Source organism: Lampris incognitus, chromosome 20, assembly GCF_029633865.1.
Source record: "Lampris incognitus isolate fLamInc1 chromosome 20, fLamInc1.hap2, whole genome shotgun sequence".
Classification (NCBI taxonomy): Eukaryota; Metazoa; Chordata; class Actinopteri; order Lampriformes; family Lampridae; genus Lampris; species Lampris incognitus.
In genome coordinates this window covers 33,862,791-33,886,419 of record NC_079230.1, presented here as the reverse complement: position 1 = coordinate 33,886,419, position 23,629 = coordinate 33,862,791, and the positions used below count along the sequence as shown (strand labels likewise).

General features: G+C 47.3%; 1 protein-coding gene across 1 annotated transcript; it reads right to left on the bottom strand.

The window, feature by feature from the left end:
- Positions 1-537: 537 nt before the first annotated feature.
- vgf (VGF nerve growth factor inducible) lies at positions 538-4,284 on the bottom strand. Its single transcript, XM_056300247.1, has 3 exons — positions 3,802-4,284; positions 2,794-3,762; positions 538-579 (listed from the first exon to the last, which is right to left on the bottom strand). Exons 1-3 carry the CDS (start codon positions 4,282-4,284, stop codon positions 538-540), a joined length of 1,494 nt encoding a protein of 497 aa, XP_056156222.1.
- Positions 4,285-23,629: the final 19,345 nt, after the last annotated feature.

The following is a 23,629-nucleotide window of genomic DNA, read 5'->3' as shown; positions in this document are numbered from 1 at the left end:
TCCTCACCTTCACCTGGCTCAGCTCCTCACCTTCACCTGGCTCAGCCCCTCACCTTCACTTGACTTCATAAATGGATACAGCATCCATTACAGCTACAAACAATTTAATGATTTTTGATTTTGGTATACTTTATTAATCCCCATCGGGAAATTTTGCTCTGCATTTAACCCATTCGAGCTGTGTAGCTAGGGGCAGTGGGCAGCTGCTAGTGCAGCACCCGGGGACCAACTCCAGTTGGTCTTGCCATGCCTCGGTCAGGGGCACAGACAGTAGTACTAACCCTAACATGCATTCCTTTTTGATGGTGGGGAAACCGGAGCACCTGGAGAAAACCCACCACAGACACGGGGAGAACATGCAAACTCCACACAGAGGACGACCTGGGATGACCCCCAAGGTTGGATGACCCCGGGGTTTGAACCCAGGACCTTCTTGCTGTGAGGTGACAGTGCTAACCACTGTGCCACTGTGCGTGCTGCCACAAAATTGAATCAACTGAAATTTTAACTTCTGTGAACCCCAGCTCTGAATATATGCTACAACAGGTCCATGCCCCCTAAAGTCCACTGATTTGAAATCTGTAGCATACAAAACAAACATATATTATGGAAACAGAGTGATTTCAGAGATGAAGACTTTGGACTTGGCATGAAAATAGTGGTCCTCACAATGTTTGTATAACCCAAAGCTCTGTAGGAGAGAAGACATCTAGAATGTCATGGAAACATGTTTTTCAGCCATACACTTTTTAAACATCTTTATATCTTGAAAATACATGAAAAGTATGACAGTGGCACTGAGAAGCATTATATGGAAAAAGTACAGAAAATAGCCAAGAATTAATAAGATACGATAGATAAACAGATAAAAATAAAAATGATATCTTGTCTGAAACAGATGAACTGAATCTGCCGTAAGAGTTAATAACGTGAACAAAGTATAAAACACTAAAATTAAAACATATTAGATGTGACAGTCCTCGTCTGCATGTAGATTGAGATTAACCAAAGTCTGACAACTGAATGTTGTAACCAGGTTGGCACTGTCATGCTGGCAACAGGTCTATTATGTGTTTTTGTTCGTTTGGTTCAGTTGTGCACGGGAAGCTTGGACTGTAAAAGAATCCCTTGTACAGTTTGACCCAGGATATGGTACCATAGCAACAAGATAATTGCCCCTGGATGTGGTACCATAGCAACAAGATAATTGACCCGGGATATGGTACCATAGCAACAAGATAATTGACCCAGGATCTGGTGTTACCACAGCAACAAGATATTTGTCCCAGGATATGGTACCATAGCAACAAGATATTTCACCCAGGATATGGTACCATAGCAACAAGATAATTGAAGTTATGCAAGAGTGTGACTCATGCAGCCCATCATAGTGGTGGTGCTGCAGCTGTCTGTGTGAATTTTATGGTAAAGGGCCTTAATGTATGGATATCTGAGTATATACTGAGAAAAGGTACAGTGGTCCAGAATATTCTTTCTAGTTTCTTTTTCTATGAACAATTATATGTCACCAAAATGATACGGTTGAAACCTCTGTCTCATCTGCAAAGGTAGGGAGAGTAATTAGATTCATTATTATAAATATAATTATAGACTGGCATTGATACATTCAGACTAGGGTAGTGATTACATTTCACTTTGTCTCAAACTGGCAACATCTGTACGTCATCACTAAAATGTTATGGCTTTAAATGTTTTCAAAATAAATAAATATTACAAAAAAAGATAATTGACGTGTTTGTCCTCAGTACATTGATTAAAAACTTCTAAATGACGTCTCTCGGTAACATTTCAGAATGTCTGAACATGGCAAAGCAGAATGTCTTCATTCTGGCAGCTCCAGTCAAAAGTCTTCATGATGAAGATCCGTGCCCAGTCACTGGTTTCTTACAAATCATTGTGCATCTGTTCTCTCATTTTCTCTTCAAACTTTTGAAAGTCCATCTTACAAAAAGGTTAGAAGAACATGTCCTTTGTATTATCATTCGCCAAATTAATCTGTGCCCTTTAAAAAGCACATGAAATATTTAAGAAACTCAAGAAAAAAAATCTACATAACCATCATCTTCCTCGTACTTCTAACCCTCCCTCGGTGTATCTACTATTGCTGCTTTATTCCAACATCTGTGGCCGTTTTGTGAGTATCTGTTGAATATAATTGTCCAGATCACCAGTATGACTGCTGCCTGCCTGGTTCCCAGCCTGAGTACGATGATAATCCTGGTTTCTGGCCACTACAGATGTTAGGGGTGAGTAATAGAACTTACTTTGATAAGGAAGAACTCGTGGAAGTTGGGTAGAGGAGCGGGGTTTGGGAATGTGCAATTTTTGGAATGTCTGGGGGTACAAGGAGAGGGCATAGCTGGAATAAAATGGGTTATGAAGGCGTGCAGGGGGGTTTCTCTGCTTGGGTTGGATCCAGTTGCGGAAGTGTTTTTGGGGCGTGAAATAATAGTTGTAGTTTGCTGAACTCCGTAAGAGATTGTTCAGGTTGAAAGCAGGGTTTTTCATGTAGTAGTGAGGTTTCGGTTTTGGAGGAGGAGAATAATAAATGGGATAATAGCCTCGATAAGGCCTTTTTTGGTAGTAGGATGGATAAAAGGAGAAAGAAGGGTATGTAGTCCAAAAGGAATTCTGTTTCGGCCAGAGATCCTGGTTGGTTGAAAGGGGCTTTTGAAGTTTAAGCCAAAGATCTTGATTGGCTTTTGGAGGTTTCATCCAGCTGTCCTGATTGGGCAGCGATGGCTTGCTTGATGTTTTCTCTTGAAACCAGACCTTGAGGGGATTAACTGTCGTCTGTTTGGACAAGGGAAAGCCTTTTTGATTGGCTGTGATCTTTGATACTGATATGCCATTAGTGGATGGCAGTGAAGATTGGGGCATGAGGGTTTGTTGCCAAGATGACAGTGATGCTGTTTCAGGTTGCACATCTTTCTTCTTCTTTTTCTCCACATCACCGATAATGTCCACTACATCATCAGCAGGGAGGTGGAGTTTGCTGGAGATCTCAATCAACTTATCAATTGTTTGAGGATCAATATCATCATCATTATCCCCCATCACCTCCTGTTTCTCATCAGACCGCTTGTCCTCTGCAGTATTAGGCAGAGAAGATGAGTACTTCCACATTTGCTCCTTTTCCCTCTTGTTTCCACTGTTTTGTTTGGCCATGTACTGGAGCAGCATGTCCGAGGCAATGTCAGCTAACTTCTCTTCCTCCATCTTTGCTCTTTGTGCTTCTGTGGCCTGCCTGCGAACTTCCTCCTGTTCTGCTTTAGCTTGAGCCTCCTCCTCCTCAGGGCTCAGTATATCCTCCTCTTCCACTTCCATATCTGGTACATCCTCTTCAGCCAAATCATCCTCTGGTGGGGGCAGGGGGTGAGCTGGATCACTGAGAGCATTGTTCAAATCGTTGTCTTCAGCCACTTCCATAAAACTGCCCCCCAGGAATGAGGGGAAGTTCATGGCTTTCTGTGTCTCCTCTTGCCATTTTAGCTTCATCTTTGACATTGCAAGGTCATAGTCTTTAATTTTAGGTAGGACGTCATTGAAAGGACTATAACCTCTTCTCTCTCTCTGGCCCCGCATTGAATCTCCCTTTCGCTTAACGGCAGTGGTTAAGCTCTGAAACTCTTTCATCATTGACTCTAGGTTCTTCAGTTCTTCTGGGCTCAGTTGATACTCCTCTTCATCGTTGCGTTGTTCTCCCTGCTGCTGTGGCTCATCCAGGGTGGTTGACCCTTGCTGAGCTGAAACCCAGTGTGGTTCCTCTTTGGCTCCCACCTCATTTTCTAGCATCTCCTCCCCTTCTCCATTTTCAGTTGTTGACTGTTGCTGCATTTTAACTGGTACTGTCTGGCTTGTTGTATGACTCATAACCTTTTCTGTAAGCATCTCTTCTTCTTGTACTTTCCTCCTCTCATCCTCTTCCCTCTCCTGCTCATCCCGACCCTGTGCGCTTGTAGCAGTCATCAACAGAGCTAACATCTGGTCATCTTTTTTCCTGTCTTCCTCTGTTGCTTTCTCATCACCTCCCTTTTCCTGCTCTTGGTTTGCATCTTTCCTCCCTTCCTGCTCCTCTTTCTCTGTCTCATTACCCCAGCCCCATTCCCTCTTTCTCTCTGTATGTGGCATATTCAAAGCCTCCAGTAAAACTGCTGCTAATATTTTGGGATCAACATCATTGAAGAGTTCATCTTTCCTTTCCTCTTTGTGCTCTTCAACTCTCTCTCCTTCTTTCTCTACTGAACCCCCCTCTTCACCCATTCTTGCTGCATCTTCTGCAAATGCCAGCCAAGAGGAGGCAGCTCTATTGTTTTTGTCGACGGGGTGAGGGGTACTGACGTAGTTAGGGGCAGACAGATGGAAGAAGTAAGTCAGAAGGATCAGAAGTGTAAGGGCACTCGAGGTATCCCAACACCTAATCATAGCTGTTCAGAGATGGGCTTAAAGTTCCAGACAGGTGGGACTGAGGAAGACGCCTGGAGGGACAAAAGAAAAGGGCAGATTTCTTTCATTTACATCAAATGGAGATGGCTGTATCGGTATATACTAATGCTGTGCATAAACCAGCAGAGTGCATAACTTTTTAAAAAGGCTGGTTGTGATAGACCAGTACCAACCACCGCTATCACAAATAACCAACCATACAGTTTAGTAATAGCTAACAAAACTTCCTTCCAGAAAAGGAGTTTTATCATTCTATGCAGTCAGTGGAGGCTATCTTTCGACACTGTCGATTTTACGGGGGTGCAAGGGACCCCCCCCCCCCCAAGGGATAGCCCCCCGTCACAGTCATATGAAAATACTGAAATTTGAATGCATAAATATATTTCAATATAATTATCAAATTATCCTTCAAAATACATATTTATGCTGCATATATCCATATTGCAATAATTTCTGGGAAACTTCTCCATTCCAGGACCTGGACAACATAAGAAAAACATTGACCTCTGAAGTCTAGAAGTCACACATGATAATCGCTATGATTTCACTACGTGAGGCAAAATGATGGAAAGAGGAAACTAAACTACTGATTTTTTTTTCAGGCCAACTGTAACTGTTGGCAGGGCTTATTTTATTTTATGAAGTAAAATGTGACCATTTTGGCTCGTGCCAAAATGGTCAATTAGACATAATTTGCCACATGCAAACACAATTTCCCAATATAATTTAGGATTACTATGTATGTAAATATGGTAATAGCTATCTGCATCAGTGATGTGCTCACATGTTTGCGTCCTGTGATGTGATATGGTGATATGTGCTGTGATGTGATATGGTGATATGTGATGTGATATTGTAATATGTGCTGTGATGTGATATTGTGATATGTGATGTGATATTGGGATATGTGCTGTGATGTGATATTGTGATATGTGCTGTGATGTGATATGTGATGTGATATTGTGATATGTGATGTGTGCTGTGATGTGATATTGTGACATGTGCTATTGTAATATGTGCTGTGATGTGATATTGTGATATGTGATGTGATATTGTAATATGTGCTGTGATGTGATATTGTGATATGTGATGTGATATTGTGATATGTGCTGTGATGTGATATTGTGACATGTGCTATTGTAATATGTGCTGTGATGTGATATTGGGATATGTGATGTGATATTGTGATATGTGCTGTGATATTGTGATGTGTGCTGTGATGTGATATTGTGACATGTGCTATTGTAATATGTGCTGTGATGTGATTTTGTGATATGTGCTGTGATGTGATATTGTGATATGTGATGTGATGTGATATTGTGATATGTGATGTGATATTGTGATATGTGCTGTGATGTGATATTGTGACATGTGCTATTGTAATATGTGCTGTGATGTGATATTGGGATATGTGATGTGATATTGTGATATGTGCTGTGATATTGTGATATGTGCTGTGATGTGATATTGTGACATGTGCTATTGTAATATGTGCTGTGATGTGATTTTGTGATATGTGCTGTGATGTGATATTGTGATATGTGATGTGATGTGATATTGTGATATGTGATGTGATGTGATATGTGATATTGTAATATGTGCTGTGATATGATATTGTGATATGTGATGTGATATTGTGATATGTGATGTGATGTGATATGTGATATTGTGATGTGTTCTGTGATGTGATATTGTGACATGTGCTATTGTAATATGTGCTGTGATGTGATATTGGGATATGTGATGTGATATTGTGATATGTGCTGTGATGTGATATTGGGATATGTGATGTGATATTGTGATATGTGCTGTGATGTGATATTGGGATATGTGATGTGATATTGTGATATGTGCTGTGATGTGATATTGGGATATGTGATGTGATATTGTGATATGTGCTGTGATGTGATATTGTGATATGTGCTGTGATATTGTGATATGTGATGTGATGTGATATGTGATATTGTGATGTGTTATGTGATGTGATATTGGGATATGTGATGTGATATTGTGATATGTGCTGTGATGTGATATTGGGATATGTGCTGTGATATTGTGATATGTGATGTGATGTGATATGTGATATTGTGATGTGTTCTGTGATGTGATATTGGGATATGTGCTGTGATATTGTGATATGTGATGTGATGTGATATGTGATATTGTGATGTGTTATGTGATGTGATATTGGGATATGTGCTGTGATATTGTGATGTGTGCTGTGAATCACGTGCAGCATGCAGTGGGAGTGCTGATTGTGCTGTGGCAGGTGATGCTGCTGCTGAGCGATGATGCTACAGAGCTGAGACACACTGCAGTGACGTTAGGCTGTGTTGGCAGAGATTATGAGGTCTTGTGTGGTGGACAGATGTTATGATTTTGGGTTGTGATGGGCAGTTGTGAGCGTGTGTTGTAATAACCTGCTATAACATTTAGTAGAGGCTCTATATCTACCTGCACGTGTAGTGTATATCCACTGATCCACCCCTCCTCCCTCCCTCTCTCTTTCTCTCTCGCTCTCTCTGTCTGTCTGTCTGTCTGTCTCTCTCTCTCACTCGCGCTCTCTCTCTGTCTGTCTGTCTGTCTGTCTGTCTGTCTGTCTGTCTGTCTGTCTGTCTCAACCTTTCACCCCGCTGAGGGCAAAGCCTAGACTCGCCTCTGCATTGGCCCCTTGATTGCCAAGAAATGTGCAGTTGCAGATAAATCTGGAATTAGGAATTTGATGGCATAACCTGCAATCAGTCAAATGTAGACCACTATAACACAACACACACAGTCTAATCATTGTTTTAACCAACCACACAAGACAAGTCTTTACATAAGAAGTCATTTTCAAAGAATATATATATTCACATAAGGCTTTGGCACAAGTGGCTGTGCGAATAAAGCAAGTGAAGCACGTTACGCATGATCTTGAGAATCGTCTTGGTAAGTTGTTACTTGGTTGACTTGCTGAGAATTAAGGCGTGGGAGTTAATTGACTCACCGATTAGGGGCTCGTTGGACTGGGGCTGCGCGTCAATGCGCCAAACGCTCCCATAACGTGAGAGCGCTGGCAGCGGGGGGGGGGGGGGTAGGGGGGGGTAATAGAGAGAGCCCTGGAGACAGCAGGGTGTGCCTGTGTTTGGTCCAGATGCTGGATTTACATCTTTCTACCTGTGATCCTTGGCACGTCATGAAAATGGATCATTACTTGAAATATTTTAGACCAATTAAATGAAACTAGGCAGCGAGGCTGACACACTGCGGTTCTTAACGAGTCGCAAGGCATGGTACTCAGGACCATTTAACAACGGGCGTCATACCGGATCTTCTGGACACCCAGTGGTGTGTGGAGATACACCCAGTGGTGTGTAGACATACACCCAGTGGTGTGTAGAGATACACCCAGTGGTGTGTGGAGATACAGCCAGTGGTGTGTAGACATACACCCAGTGGTGTGTAGACATACACCCAGTGGTGTGTAGACATACACCCAGTGGTGTGTAGACATACACCCAGTGGTATGTAGACATACACCCAGTGGTGTGTAGACATACACCCAGTGGTATGTAGACATACACCCAGTGGTGTGTAGACATACACCCAGTGGTGTGTAGAGATACACCCAGTGGTGTGTAGACATACACCCAGTGGTATGTAGACATACACCCAGTGGTATGTAGAGATACACCCAGTGGTATGTAGACATACACCCAGTGGTATGTAGAGATACACCCAGTGGTGTGTAGAGATACACCCAGTGGTATGTAGACATACACCCAGTGGTGTATAGACATACACCCAGTGGTGTGTAGACATACACCCAGTGGTATGTAGACATACACCCAGTGGTGTATAGACATACACCCAGTGGTGTGTAGACATACACCCAGTGGTATGTAGACATACACCCAGTGGTGTATAGACATACACCCAGTGGTGTGTAGACATACACCCAGTGGTATGTAGACATACACCCAGTGGTATGTAGACATACACCCAGTGGTGTGTAGACATACACCCAGTGGTGTGTAGAGATACACCCAGTGGTATGTAGACATACACCCAGTGGTATGTAGACATACACCCAGTGGTGTGTAGACATACACCCAGTGGTGTGTAGACATACACCCAGTGGTATGTAGAGATACAGCCAGTGGTGTGTAGACATACACCCAGTGGTGTGTAGACATACACCCAGTGGTGTGTAGACATACACCCAGTGGTGTGTAGACATACACCCAGTGGTGTGTAGACATACACCCAGTGGTGTGTAGACATACACCCAGTGGTGTGTAGACATACACACAGTGGTGTGTGGAGATACACCCAGTGGTGTATAGACATACACCCAGTGGTGTGTAGACATACACCCAGTGGTGTGTGGAGATACACCCAGTGGTGTGTAGACATACACCCAGTGGTGTGTGGAGATACACCCAGTGGTGTGTAGACATACACCCAGTGGTGTGTGGAGATACACCCAGTGGTGTGTAGACATACACCCAGTGGTGTGTGGAGATACACCCAGTGGTGTGTAGACATACACCCAGTGGTGTGTAGACATACACCCAGTGGTATGTAGACATACACCCAGTGGTGTGTGGAGATACACCCAGTGGTGTGTGGAGATACACCCAGTGGTGTGTGGAGATACACCCAGTGGTGTGTGGAGATACACCCAGTGGTGTGTAGACATACACCCAGTGGTGTGTAGAGATACACCCAGTGGTGTGTAGAGATACACCCAGTGGTATGTAGACATACACCCAGTGGTATGTAGACATACACCCAGTGGTGTGTAGAGATACACCCAGTGGTATGTAGACATACACCCAGTGGTATGTAGACATACACCCAGTGGTATGTAGACATACACCCAGTGGTGTGTAGAGATACACCCAGTGGTGTGTGGAGATACACCCAGTGGTATGTAGACATACACCCAGTGGTGTGTGGAGATACACCCAGTGGTATGTAGACATACACCCAGTGGTATGTAGAGATACACCCAGTGGTATGTAGAGATACACCCAGTGGTATGTAGACATACACCCAGTGCTATGTAGACATACACCCAGTGGTGTGTAGACATACACCCAGTGGTATGTAGACATACACCCAGTGGTATGTAGAGATACACCCAGTGGTATGTAGACATACACCCAGTGCTATGTAGACATACACCCAGTGGTGTGTGGACATACACCCAGTGGTATGTAGAGATACACCCAGTGGTGTGTGGAGATACACCCAGTGGTATGTAGACATACACCCAGTGGTATCATAATCATGTTTAGTATCTCATAATGGTTAGTATCTCACCATGGTTAGAATCTAACCATGGTTAGTATCTCATCATGGTTAGTATCTCATCATGGTTAGTATCTCATCATGGTTAGTATCTCACTATCGTTAGTATCTCACCATGGTTAGTATCTCATCCTGGTTAGTATCTCATCATGGTTGGTATCTCGTCATTGCTGGTACCTCATCATGGTTAATATCTCACCATGGTTAGTATCTCCCCATGGTTAGTATCTCATCATGGTTAGTATCTCATCATGGTTAGTATCTCGTCATTGCTGGTATCTCATCATGGTTAATATCTCACCATGGTTAGTATCTCACCATGGTTAGTATCTCATCATGGTTAATATCTCGTCATTGCTGGTATCTCATCATGGTAAATATCTCATCATGGTTAGTTTCTCATCATGGTTAGTATCTCGTCATTGCTGGTATCTCATCATGGTTAAAATCTCATCATGGTTAGTTTCTCATCATGGTTAGTATCTCACCATGGCTAGTACCTCATCATGGTTAGTATCTCAGCATGGCTAGTATCTCATCATGGCTAGTATCTCACTATCGTTAGTATCTCACCATGGTTAGTATCTCATCCTGGTTAGTATCTCATCATGGTTGGCATCTCGTCATTGCTGGTACCTCATCATGGTTAATATCTCACCATGGTTAGTATCTCCCCATGGTTAGTATCTCATCATGGTTAGTATCTCATCATGGTTAGTATCTAGTCATTGCTGGTATCTCATCATGGTTAATATCTCACCATGGTTAGTATCTCACCATGGTTAGTATCTCATCATGGTTAGTATCTCACCATCGTTAGTATCTCATCATGGTTAGTATCTCACCATCGTTAGTATCTCATCATGGTTAGTATCTCGTCATTGCTGGTATCTCACCATGGTTAGTATCTCACCATGGTTAGTATCTCATCATGGTTAGTATCTCACCATCGTTAGTATCTCATCATGGTTAGTATCTCGTCATGGTTAGTATCTCACCATCGTTAGTATCTCATCATGGTTAGTATCTCATCATGGTTAGTATCTCGTCATTGCTGGTATCTCATCATGGTTGATATCGCACCATGGTTAATATCTCACCATGGTTAGTATCTCATCATTGCTGGTATCTCATCATGGTAAATATCTCACCATGGTTAGTATCTCACCATGGTTAGTACCTCATCATGATTAGAATCTCATCATTGCTGGTATCTCACCATGGTTAGAATCTCACCATGGTTAGTATCTCATCATGGTTAGTATCTCATCATGGTTAGTATCTCGTCATTGCTGGTATCTCACCATGGTTAGAATCTCACCATGGTTAGTATCTCACCATGATTAGAATCTCATCATTGCTGGTATATCATCGTGGTTAGTATCTCACCATGGTCAGTATCTCACCACGGTTAGTATCTCATCATGGTTAATATCTCGTCATTGCTGGTATCTCATCATGGTAAATATCTCATCATGGTTAGTTTCTCATCATGGTTAGTATCTCGTCATTGCTGGTATCTCATCATGGTTAAAATCTCATCATGGTTAGTTTCTCATCATGGTTAGTATCTCACCATGGCTAGTACCTCATCATGGTTAGTATCTCAGCATGGCTAGTATCTCATCATGGCTAGTATCTCATCATGATTAGTATCTCATCTTTGCTGGTATCTCATAATGGTTAGTATCTCATCATGGCTAGTATCGTCATCATGGTTAATATCTCATCATGGTTAGTTTCTCATCATGGTTAGTATCTCACCATGGCTAGTACCTCATCATGGCTAGTATCGTCATCATGGTTAGTATCTCGTCATTGCTGGTATCTCATCATGGTTGATATCGCACCATGGTTAATATCTCACCATGGTTAGTATCTCATCATTGCTGGTATCTCATCATGGTAAATATCTCACCATGGTTAGTATCTCACCATGGTTAGTACCTCATCATGATTAGAATCTCATCATTGCTGGTATCTCACCATGGTTAGAATCTCACCATGGTTAGTATCTCATCATGGTTAGTATCTCATCATGGTATGTATCTCACCATGGTTAGTATCTCATCATGGTTAGTATCTCGTCATTGCTGGTATCTCACCATGGTTAGTATCTCACCATGGTTAGTATCTCACCATGGTTAGTATCTCATCATTGCTGGTATCTCACCATGGTTAGAATCTCACCATGGTTAGTACCTCATCATGACTAGAATCTCATCATTGCTGGTATCTCACCATGGTTAGAATCTCACCATGGTTAGTACCTCATCATGACTAGAATCTCATCATTGCTGGTATCCCACCATGGTTAGTATCTCACCATGATTAGAATCTCATCATTGCTGGTATATCATCGTGGTTAGTATCTCACCATGGTCAGTATCTCACCACGGTTAGTATCTCACCACGGTTAGTATCTCATCATGGTTAATATCTCGTCATTGCTGGTATCTCATCATGGTAAATATCTCATCATGGTTAGTTTCTCATCATGGTTAGTATCTCGTCATTGCTGGTATCTCATCATGGTTAAAATCTCATCATGGTTAGTTTCTCATCATGGTTAGTATCTCACCATGGCTAGTACCTCATCATGGTTAGTATCTCAGCATGGCTAGTATCTCATCATGGCTAGTATCTCATCATGATTAGTATCTCATCTTTGCTGGTATCTCATAATGGTTAGTATCTCATCATGGCTAGTATCGTCATCATGGTTAATATCTCATCATGGTTAGTTTCTCATCATGGTTAGTATCTCACCATGGCTAGTACCTCATCATGGCTAGTATCGTCATCATGATTAGTATCTCATCATGGTTAGTATCTCAGCATGGCTAGTATCTCATTATGGTTAGTATCTCATCATGGCTAGTATCTCATTATGGTTAGTATCTCATCATGGTTAGTATCTCAGCATGGCTAGTATCTCATCATGGCTAGTATCTCATCATGGCTAGTATCTCATCATGGCTAGTATCTCATTATGGTTAGTATCTCATCATGGTTAGTATCTCATCATGGTTAGTATCTCAGCATGGCTAGTATCTCATCATGGTTAGTATCTCAGCATGGCTAGTATCTCATTATGGTTAGTATCTCATCATGGTTAGTATCTCATCATGGCTAGTATCTCATCATGGCTAGTATCTCATTATGGTTAGTATTTCATCATTGCTGGTATCTCACCATGGTTAGTATCTCATTATTGTTAGTATCTCATCATTGCTGGTATCATCATGGTTAGTATCTCATCGTGGTTAGTTTCTCATCAGGGTTAGTATCTCATCATGGTTACTATCTCATCAGGGTAAAGCTGAACTGTCTCGTTGCATCTCTTTTTGATTTCTTTTCAATCCGTCTTTTGCCAAAACCTGCAGATGTTATGCGGCTCTCCACACACCGCAGTACCAAGTATGCGGTTTGGTAAATCCGTCTTTAGGAGGCAGAGACCAGAGGGACATATGGAAATACAGTCGTGTTCACACACTGGGAACCTGTAGAACAGTCTGCTGAACCTCACCCTAACGAACACACTACAGGGAACTGGAGTCTACTTCTTATTCCAGATTAAAAGAGAAACCAGCAAATTCTGGTCCAGGCTGTGGCTCGTTTAACAGGCTACATCCAAAGGCTGTTATACGTGTTATACGTGGGTGTTGTGCCTACATCTTTCCTAATGAGGTTTAATTAAGTATTTCTGGTACCCTGAATAAAAAATGAAATAATTTTTTTTAAATAGGAACATGGTACCCGGAGCCATGCTGACGGCTGGAACTGCTCTCTAAGGATGCTTTATTCTTCTTAATATTGTTGATAATGATGGTGAAGATGATGTGGATGGGGGAGGAAGGACCTATCAAACACAGCTGAAGTAAGATGTGGAGCTGCAGCACCAGTGACTCACACATGCGTCCCTTAAAGTCCCGGATACCGAAACCATGCACGTGAGCGGGGCTGAAACAGCAAGTAGAGAAATCCCATTTACCTCACTTGTTGTGTGAAGCCTCGGAATCCACCTTTACTTCACCCTCCCTGGGCTCAGAGGGTCCCTGAGAAACCTCACGCACACCCACCCGCGTCTTCTGAAGGGAGCCGTTGTGTGAGTGTGCAGTGGTGAAGGTTGTCTGGGGCTGTGTGTATAGTCGTATATATTTATATTCATATACATGTAGTGGACCGTCGCTGCAGCTCGAGCGCTGTGAGATTCGGGACCACGGGCAGCCTCTTATACGTCAGCTTCCTCGCGCCCACGTGTCCCTCCGTCAGAGATCCCCACTGACGTAGGCCAAACGGTATTTTCATTGATATATTTCTTCACCCTCCCACCCATCCTCCCTCCTCCTCCTCTTCCTCCTTCCCTCTCTCCCCCATTCATTCACGTGGACCGCGTTACGCTGCATTGCGCTGCTGATGAATGAAACAGCCTCGTGTCTGGTACGTGCGGAGTGGTGGAGGGATTAAACACACGACTTAAAGCGCACAACACGGTTTTCTGCCACAGTCTCATGTAGGAACTGTGCATTCGTATATGTCTTTTCCAGCAGAAATCATAATAATAATAATAATAATAACGGGGTAACAGTTTTCGGCACACTGGTCACGTGTTTCGGCGTCACGGTTCCAGACGCCTTTTAGCGTCTGACTGTTATCAGTCAAGGACAAAGGACAAGTCCTGTTGTGTGTGTGCATTTTGTGTTGCATACCCATAATCCTTTACTATCTGGCCTCATCGCCACCACAAACACTCAGACATGCACCCCTACCGTACCTGAACCAGGGTTCATATCCATCACGAAGACAAACCCCTAGCCTAACCCCCCCACCCCCAAACCCACCCCCACCTGAACTGGGTTTGTATCCTGCACCAAAATTGTGTTGGCATCAACCACACAAGCCACAGAGGACCAGAAAAAAGTCTGATGCAGCAACGCGGTGCTTTCCTCTTTCCCCTCCGGCAAACAAGGACTCCTGTGATGAAGCACACCTCTACACACCACCTCCGCATGGCTTCTGGCCAAGTCTACAGTCGTGTGTGTTTGTTTGTTATGTAGAACTATATTGCGTGCGCGCGCGCGCACACACACACACACACACACACACACGTCTGTATGTTTAGAAGCTGATCATGTTGAGTGTGTATTTGAATCTATTCTCCCTTTATTTCACGGATGCTCCTAACAACCACATCGGAAACAAGGCGTGTAGCTTTACCACACAGTGTTTAGCCCCACTGTGAAGTGCAGATCCATATCTAAAACCAACACAGCCGATGTGTAAAGATTAGGTAGGTTCCTGTACAATTTGAGCAGCAACACACTTTCAGAACAGACAGTAAAAAAACCCACAGAGGCATTGCTTGAATTACACATCCTTGTGCATGATGTAGCTGCTGCGTAGCTATGGGTGGGCCTAGGTGGGCCTGGGCCCACCCACTTGGCACTCAGGCCCACCCAATCAGAAGGCTTCTTTTTAGCTGGACCATCCAGCGAAGGGCAGTCACTGAATACTGTTTCAATTATCTGACTACACAACCAATAAAAATAAAACCAGCCAGTCCTGACGATGACACACCACTGACTGTCACGGGAGACATGAATACCCTCGCTGAAAAACCCAGGCGACTGACTTCCTGTCTCTTCTGTCCTCCTCTGACTTCAGACAGGTCCCTACCCCTCCCACACACGAAGCGTCAATACTCTTGATCTGATTTTGACTTGGGCGGCACAGTGGTGCAGTGGTTAGCACGGTCGCCTCACAGGTCCTGGGTTCGAGCCCCGGGGTAGTCCAACCTTGGGGGTCGTTCCAGGTCGTCTTCTGTGTGGATTTTTCATGTTCTCCCCATGTCTGCGTGGGTTTCCTCCGGGTGCTCCGGTTTCCTCCCACTGTCCAAAGACATAAAGGTCAGGTGACTCACCGTAATAAATTGTCCTTAGGTGTGCGCGTGCACGCGCGTCAGCCCTGTGATGGACTGGCGGCCTGTCCAGGGTGTCTCCCCGCCTACCACCCAATGACTGCTGGGATAGGCTCCAGCATCCCTGCGACCCTGAGTAAGGATAAGCGCTGTGGATAATGAATGCATGATCTTGATTTGGAACTGCTCCACAGCAAACCTGACTGTCACCCCCCTACATCTGTCACATCACTTCTTTATTCAATTTACAGCCTCCTTACTGGAACATCATCACATTCCTCCACAGAGGGTCTCCTTCCACCGAAACTTCTGGTCCCTTCCACCGACCCAGCTCTCCAATGAGGTCTTTGCTTCCATGCCTCCTCATAATGAATTCTCTTCACACCCTGTCAACGAGGCCACAGACACACTCTGTTCCTCACTAGCCTCCTCTCAACAATCTCTGCCCTCTAGCATCCAGACCTGCTCGTATCCCCCCCCCCCCCCCCCCGAGTCCATGGCTCACTGAGTTCATCAGAGAGCAAAGGGTGGGGCTCAGAGTGGCAGCAGAGAGAAAGTGGCGTAAAACCAGAAAGTTCACCGACCTCAGTGACTATCAGTGTCTCCTAGCATCATTCTCCTCCAGCTTAAAAACAGCTAAGACCACTTATTGTCAGATCAAGATCTGTGATGCCACTGATGCTCGAAAAATGTGTTTTGTTTTTAACTCAGACCTCAACCCGCCTCCTCCTCTGACCTCCACTCTGCTCACTCGACATGTTCGCCTCATACTTTACTGCTAAGGCTTCTGCCATCAGTAACCAGTTCTCTGAGCCTGACCAACTCCATCTGCCACTACCAGCTAACAGTGCTTCACTCACTTCATTCTCCCCCCTGACCGGGGAGAAAGTCTCCAAGCTTCTGCTGGACTCTCGTCCCACTACCTGTCTGCTGGACCCAATACCATCCAACCTCCTACAGACCATTTCCCCGCACTTAACCCCGCAGTCACACACATCATCAACTCACTTCCAGCGGGCATGTTCCCCATCGCATTTAAGTAAGCTCAGGTCACCCTGCTGCTCAAAAAATCCTACACTCAACCCAGCTCGGATTGAAAACTACAGACCGGTTTCACTCCTACCATTTCTTCCAAAAATGCTTGAGCTCACGGCCTTTAACCAAGTCTCTGATTTACTTTCTGAGAACAATCTGATCCGAATCAGTCTGGCTTTAAGCAAGGTCACTCTGCCAAGACTGCACTCCAGTCGGTAGCAGAATCACTGCATTTGGCTAGAGCTGCTGGTCAGTCCTCAGCTTTATTGCTGCTACATCTGTGAGCTGCCTTTGACATGGTTAACCACCAAATCCTCCTGTCCACACTCACTGAGCTTGGTACCTCAGGATCCGCCCTCCGCTGGTTCATGTCCTACCTCTCTGGGAGATCTTTTGGAGTATCTTGGAGGAGAGAACTGTCCAAACCGTACGGCAATGATGAGTGGTCAGGGTGAGCAGGGTGATAATTTAATCAAAATAACCATACAACAAAATCATAACATATCAAAAGCTCACTCTAGTTATAAGTGTGCAGTGTTATAACGCATTTTAATGATCTTGTTATGTCCTTGTCCTTTTTAAGTCCTTAAACTTCTAAGAGCAAGACGCTGTATAGTGCACAAACTCGCCTACTTTTTCAATGGGGAGGGCAGGCTCTGCTTTTTTTCAGGATCACCTTTAACGTCTTGAATTTCGGAGTTTCTGCATGCGTATTGTGTAACTTAAGGTGAAATCAACGGACAAGGAAAGGCACTGCTTATGGCGGGAGTGCGAGCCAATCACAGCCATCAAGGTGCTAAATTGCTACTATGTCATAAGTATTTGTGCTCAGTGATTAAACTGGGCCGGAGCTACCCGGATCCCGACACCAGCACTTCCCCTCCTCCCCCAAGTCAACCGGAGCTGAGATCCGACAGCACTCTGACAAAAAGGTTGAAATGACTCCTGTCTACATAGTAAAATTTAAAACAAAAAACATGACGCAGCCAATTCACAAGCATTACAAAATAAATCGCAAATAAAGTCGTTCTTCTATTTTTATACTACTTTACTTTTTCTAAAAGTTTGAATGATATCGCGTCCTCACGTGACCCGCACCTGCCTGCTGTCTGGACCGTAGCCTTCCCAGTCCACCAAATACTGGAACCCCCGTCCTCGGCGCCGGACGTCCAGCAGCCGGCGGATCTTCCACTGGGGATGCCCATCCACGATCTCAGGGGGAGGCGGAGCTGGGGCCGGAGGCATCAGAGGACTGTGGGAGACAGGATTAACCCGAGACACGTGAAAAACAGGATGGATCTTCAAGGAAGCCGGAAGCTTCAGACTCACCGCCGTGGGACTGAGCACCTTCCTGATCTCAAAGGGCCCGACAAACCGGGGGTTCAGCTTCTTCGCGGTGGACTGAAGCGGGAGGTCCTTCGAGGACAGCTACACCCTTTGGCCTGGTTGATACGCAGGCGCTGGGGACCGGCGTCGGTTGGCTCCCCGACCGGCGCGCTCAGCTGCCTGGAGCAGAGCAGCTCTGGTCACCTCCCAGACGCGACGACACCGGTTCAAATGTGCCTGCACGGAGGGAACTGCCACTTCCGACTCCTGCGCAGCAAAGAGAGGCGGTTGGTAGGCCAGGGACACCTCAAAAGGTGAGAGGCCGGTGACAGAGCTGACCAGGGAGTTGATGGCATACTCGACCCAGCGGAGGAACCGACTTCAGGAGCTGGGCTTCTTGGCGGCCACGCACCGGAGGGCAGACTCCACGCTCTGGTTCATCCTCTCCGTCTGCCCGTTAGTCTGTGGGTGATATCCAGAGGAGAGACTAACAGAGGCACCCAACCCCTTACAAAAAGCCCGCCATACCTGGGAGACGAACTGGGGCCCTCGGTCCGAGACGACGTCCAGGAGAAGGCCGTGGAGACGGAACACGTGGCTCGTCAGGAGGTCCGCTGTCACAGAAGCCGATGGGAGTCTGGGGAGGGCCACCAGGTGCACTCCCTTACTGAAGCGGTCCACCACTATCAGGATCACAGTGTTACACCGGGAGGGAGGCAGTCCGGGGACAAAATCCAACGCCACATGGGACCAGGGCCGGCTTGGAGTTGGGAGGGGCTGCAGCAGACCCGCGGGTGCCTGGTGAGAGGCCTTGCTGCGAGCACAGACGGAGCAGGCCTTTACGAAGTCCCTGACGTCGTTCCTCATGGTGGGCCACCAGAAACGCCGAGCCAGGAAGGTGAAGGTGCGGTGGACAACCGGGTTGCAAGCAAACTGACTGGCATGGCCCCACTGAAGAACCCGGGACCGGACTGAGTCCGGGACGAACAGGCGTCGTGGAGGCACGTGGCTCGGGGCGGGATGGGAGCGCAACGCCTGCCTGACCACGGTCTCGGTGCCCCAGGTAACCACGCCAACCACCCTGGCCTCAGCAAGGATGGGAGTCGGCTCCTCTGTAGCTGGCTCCCTCCTCGGGTGTTGTCGGGACAGGGATTCTGCCTTCGTGTTGCGGGACCCGGGGCGATAAGTCAGCGTGAAGTCAAACCGACTGAGGAAGCTGGCCCACCGTGCCTGCCGACCATTGAGACGCTTGGTTGCTCCAATGAACGTCAAGTTCTTATGATCAGTCCAGATGGTGGACGGCTGTTCCGCCCCCTCCAGCCAATGGCGCCACTCCTTCAGAGCAGCCACCACTGCCAGCAGCTCCCGGTTCCCGACATCGTAGTTCTCCTCGGCGGGGAGGAACCGGCGAGAGAAGAAGGCGCATGGATGGACCTTCTGGTCAGACGCTGACCGCTGGGAGAGGACAGCCCCCAACCCAGTGTCCGAAGAGTCCACCTCCACGATGAACTGCCTCTTGGGGTCGGGGTGGAGCAGGACCGGAGCGCTGGTGAACCTCTCCTTGAGGGACTGGAACGCAGAGCGGCAGCCAGGGACCAGATGAACGGCAGGGAGGGGGAGGTCAGCCTGGTGAGAGGTTCTGCCACGCGGCTGTAGTTCATGATGAACCTCCTATAGAAGTTCGCAAACCCAAGGAAGCTCTGTAATTCCTTCCGGGATGTGGGATCGGGCCAGTCCACCACAGCCTGGATCTTGCGGGGGTCGGCCCGGGTCTGTCCCCTCTCAACGACGAAGCCCAGGTAGTCAACGGAAGGGGAATGGAACCGGCACTTCTCTGCCTTGATGAAGAGCCGGTTCCAGAGGAGACGTTCGAGTACCCGGCGGACATGTTCCTCGAGGGTCCTGGAGAAGATGAGGATGTCATCGAGGTAGACCACCATAAACTCGTCGAGCATGTCGCGGAGAATGTCATTCATGAGAGCCTGGAATACCGCCGGGGCGTTGGTGAGGCCGAACGGCATGACCAGGTACTCATAATGACCCCGGGGCGTCTTAAAGGCTGTCTTCCACTCGTCCCCCTTCCGGATCCAGACCAGATGATAGGCACACCGGAGGTCCAGCTTAGTGAAGACAGTAGCCTGGGTGAGGGGCTCAAGGGTGGAACTCATTAAAAGAAGGGGGTACTTGTTCTTGACGGTTATCTCATTGAGTTGGCGATAGTCAATGCAGGGTCGGAGGCCCCCGTCCTCCTTCTTCACGAAAAAGAATCCAGCTGCCACCTGGGAGGACGAGGGCTGAATCAGCCCCACTGCCAAGGACTCGGAGATGTACTCGTCCATCGCAGCCTTCTCGGGGATGGTCAGACTGTACAGACGACTGCTGGGAAGGGGTGCCCCAGAGTGGAGGTCGATAGCACAGTCATATGGCTGATGAGGAGGAAGAGATTGGGCCCGAGTCTTGCTGAAAACCTCACCTAGTTCATGGTACTCAGGGGGAACAGAGGAGAGGCGGGGCACTAGTGGCACGTCGGGGAGATGGGCCGGGAGCAGCCTGGAGACATTGGGCACGACAGGAGGAGCTCCACTCCATGATGGTACAGGAGGCCCAGGCGATGTGTGGCTCATGCTGCACAAACCAGGGGCGCCCTAGGATCACAGGGACTAACGGGGGCTGGATGATGAAGAACCGAAGTCTCTCCACATGGTTCCCTGCTATGGTGAGAGAGACAGGGTGGGTGCGTTGGGTGACGCTGGCCAGGCAGCACTCATCCAGCGTGAAGGCCTCCATGGGCTTCTCCAGCATCTCTAGTGGGATGTTAGCCCGGACAGCAAACTCTGAGTCCAGCAAACACTCATCAGCCCCCGAGTCGAGGAGTGCACCCACCGTGAGCCGCTGGTCAGCCCAGGCCAGGGTAACGCTAACCAGATGGTTCTGTGGGCAGGACGGCGGGAGCAGGAAAGGCGGCTCACTAGGATCTCCTGGGGTCCCAGTGAGCCTAGTCTTTTGGCCGAGTGGGGCAACCGTTGATCAGATGTCCCTTCTGGCCACAGTAGAGGCATTGACCCGCCTTGAACCGGGCCTCCCGTTCGGCCAGACTAAGGCGCGTGCGCCCCAGCTGCATAGGTTCCTCCCCCGTCGTGGTCTGGGGCGCGGAGGGAGAAACGGCCACAGGGAAAGTGGGGCGAGCAGGAGTACGGGTCCTGTCAGGAGTGCTGGACGACTGGGCAAAGGACTGGGATCCACGCAGGGCTCGCTCGCGCCTCCTCTCCCGGACACGTCCTATCGATGCGGATGGCGAGTTTGATCAGGTCCTCGAGGGAGGTGGGCTCCTCCCGGGTGGCTAGCTGGTCCTTGACAGCCTCGCTGAGACCTCTCCGGAAGGTGACCCGAAGTGACTGGTCGTTCCAGCCGCTCTCAGCTGCGGCCAGCCTGAACTCCACCGAGTAGTCTGTGACACTGCCACTGCCGTGCTGGATACTGCTCAGCCGAGCACCAGGGTGCTGGCCACTGACTGGATGGTGGAAAACCTTCCGTAGTTCCACCACAAAGTCCTCGTAGGTGAGGCAGAAACTGGCCTTCATGGATCAGGAAGCAGTGGCCCACTGAGCTGCTCGGCCTGTGAGCAGGTTGGTCACGTAAGCGACACGGGCAGCGTCACACATGAACATGCTGGGTTGGTGCAGGAAGACCAGCTCACACTGCATGATGAACGTGGAACAGGTCTCAAAGTCGCCATCAAATGGTCGTGGACTGGAAAGGCAGGGCTCCCGGGGAACTGGGTTGAGCCCCACGGAGTTAACTGGGGCAGCGGGCCCAGGGGGCGGGTTACACACGACTCCAGGGGCAGGCTGGCCCGGCGACTGGATGGTGAGAGCCGCCGTGATGGTCTGCAACTGCCGCAGGATCTCTGCTTGTTGGCTCGACAACGCCCCCTGCTGGCTCGTTAGGTTACCTACACAGGCCTGGAGGGGTTGGGCTTGAGTCTGAAGATCCCTCACCGCAGCAGAGGCCGCCTCTAGCTGCTGGGTGTGGGAGTTAGTCAGTTGGATCTGTCTGATGAGACCTGCTTGAACCGGAGTGGTCGGTACGCTCTCTGTGCCGGCTGGAGTCGTCATGGTCAGTTCGTACTGTTAGGGTTTGTAGAAGACCCCAAGCGCACGACACCAGACAGAGATGGGGTTAGCCGAAACTGGCGTGCTTTATTACTTGCTCGTACAACGGTCAAACACAGGAGGGCAATGAGCGACAAGAAAACGGGAAGTCCAAGGAAAAAAACTCACGGGTAATCCAAACTGGGAACACGGCAGGATACTTCCTCGGGGAAACTTTGCAAAGAAAACCATAAACCAAGGGCTGAGGTAAACTCGGAGAGAAAAGCACCGGAAGGGAAGATTAGCCACTACTGCGAGGAGGTTACGGCACGAACTGACAACGGGCGCTGGGAGACCAGCGAACTTAAGCCCGGCCCTGACGAGCTGATTGGCTGCCGGCGCGGGGTGGGCGGGCCACGGCACGGGGTGGGCGAGCCGTAACACTTTTCATATTACAGCGAATTCTGGGGGGGGGACGTGTGTAGTGGTTATAGGGATACATAATTCCCCTTATTGAGCTGGTAGGAACGTTGGTGTACAGCTGCCGTTTTCTCGGTTCGTGTTTGCAGTGATACACTTCCGCTGCGCGGGTTTTTGTGTTGTTGTAATGGTGAAGGAATAAATGGTAAACGTTGTGTAGCCGAAAGAGAAAGTTGTCACGACTCCTGCTTGAGCTCCTCTGCACACCTAGCAACCAAGCTTTAAATGATCAACCTAACTTTAAACGATCAACCTAGCTTTAAATGATCCATCTAGCTTTAAACGCTCAAGCTAGCTTTAAATGATCCACCTAGCTTTAAATGGTCAACATAGCTTCAAACGATCAACCTAGCTTTAAATGATCCACTGTAGAGGGGCTCTGTCTTGAAAGACAGAAAAGAACTCATAAAATGAGCAATGGATCAGCAGAAACCTCCAGGGATGTTAAACTTAGAAGGCGACCTCGCAGAACATTGGCGAGTGTGGAAGCAGAAGTTTGAAATATATCTCGTTGCAAGTGGAATCTCAGAGAAGTCTGAAAAGGTAAAGATAGCCACTGTCCTTCACGTCGCGGGAGACGACGCCATCAAAGTATTTAATACTTCTGATTTTGATGATGTCGACGACTTGGATGCGTTAAAAGAGCTGTTCAGGAAGTCCTGTGAACCGGGAAAAGATGTCACGTACCAGAGACACGTGTTTAACACGAGGGTACAGGGCGGTGCTGAATCCATTGATGCATACGTCACTGATCTTAAAAACCAAGCCAAAGATTGTGAATTTGGAGGGTTAACTGAGTCATTGATCAGAGACAGAGTTGTTTGTGGGATCACAAACGATCAGATCCGAGGCAGGCTGCTAAGGGAGCCAGAGCTAACGTTGCAAAGAGCAGTTGGCATATGCTGGGCAAGTGAAGTTAGCCAGAGCCAGCTGAAAAAGCTACATGAGGAAACTGAAGTGCCAGTACAGAAAATACACAAACAGAACATGTATGGAAAAAAGGACAGACTGCAAG

Bases quoted from the DNA above. Each gene is read 5' to 3' on its own strand.
- vgf (XM_056300247.1), bottom strand. From the start codon at position 4,284: ATGGGTGAAGAGGGGGGTTCAGTAGAGAAAGAAGGAGAGAGAGTTGAA. The intron at 3,763-3,801 runs GTGGGAGCCAAA...GTTTCAGCTCAG, and splicing joins AGGAGATGCTAGAAAATGAG to CAAGGGTCAACCACCCTGGA. The intron at 580-2,793 runs GTCTGGTTTCAA...TGTATGCTACAG, and splicing joins CGACAGTTAATCCCCTCAAG to ATTTCAAATCAGTGGACTTT.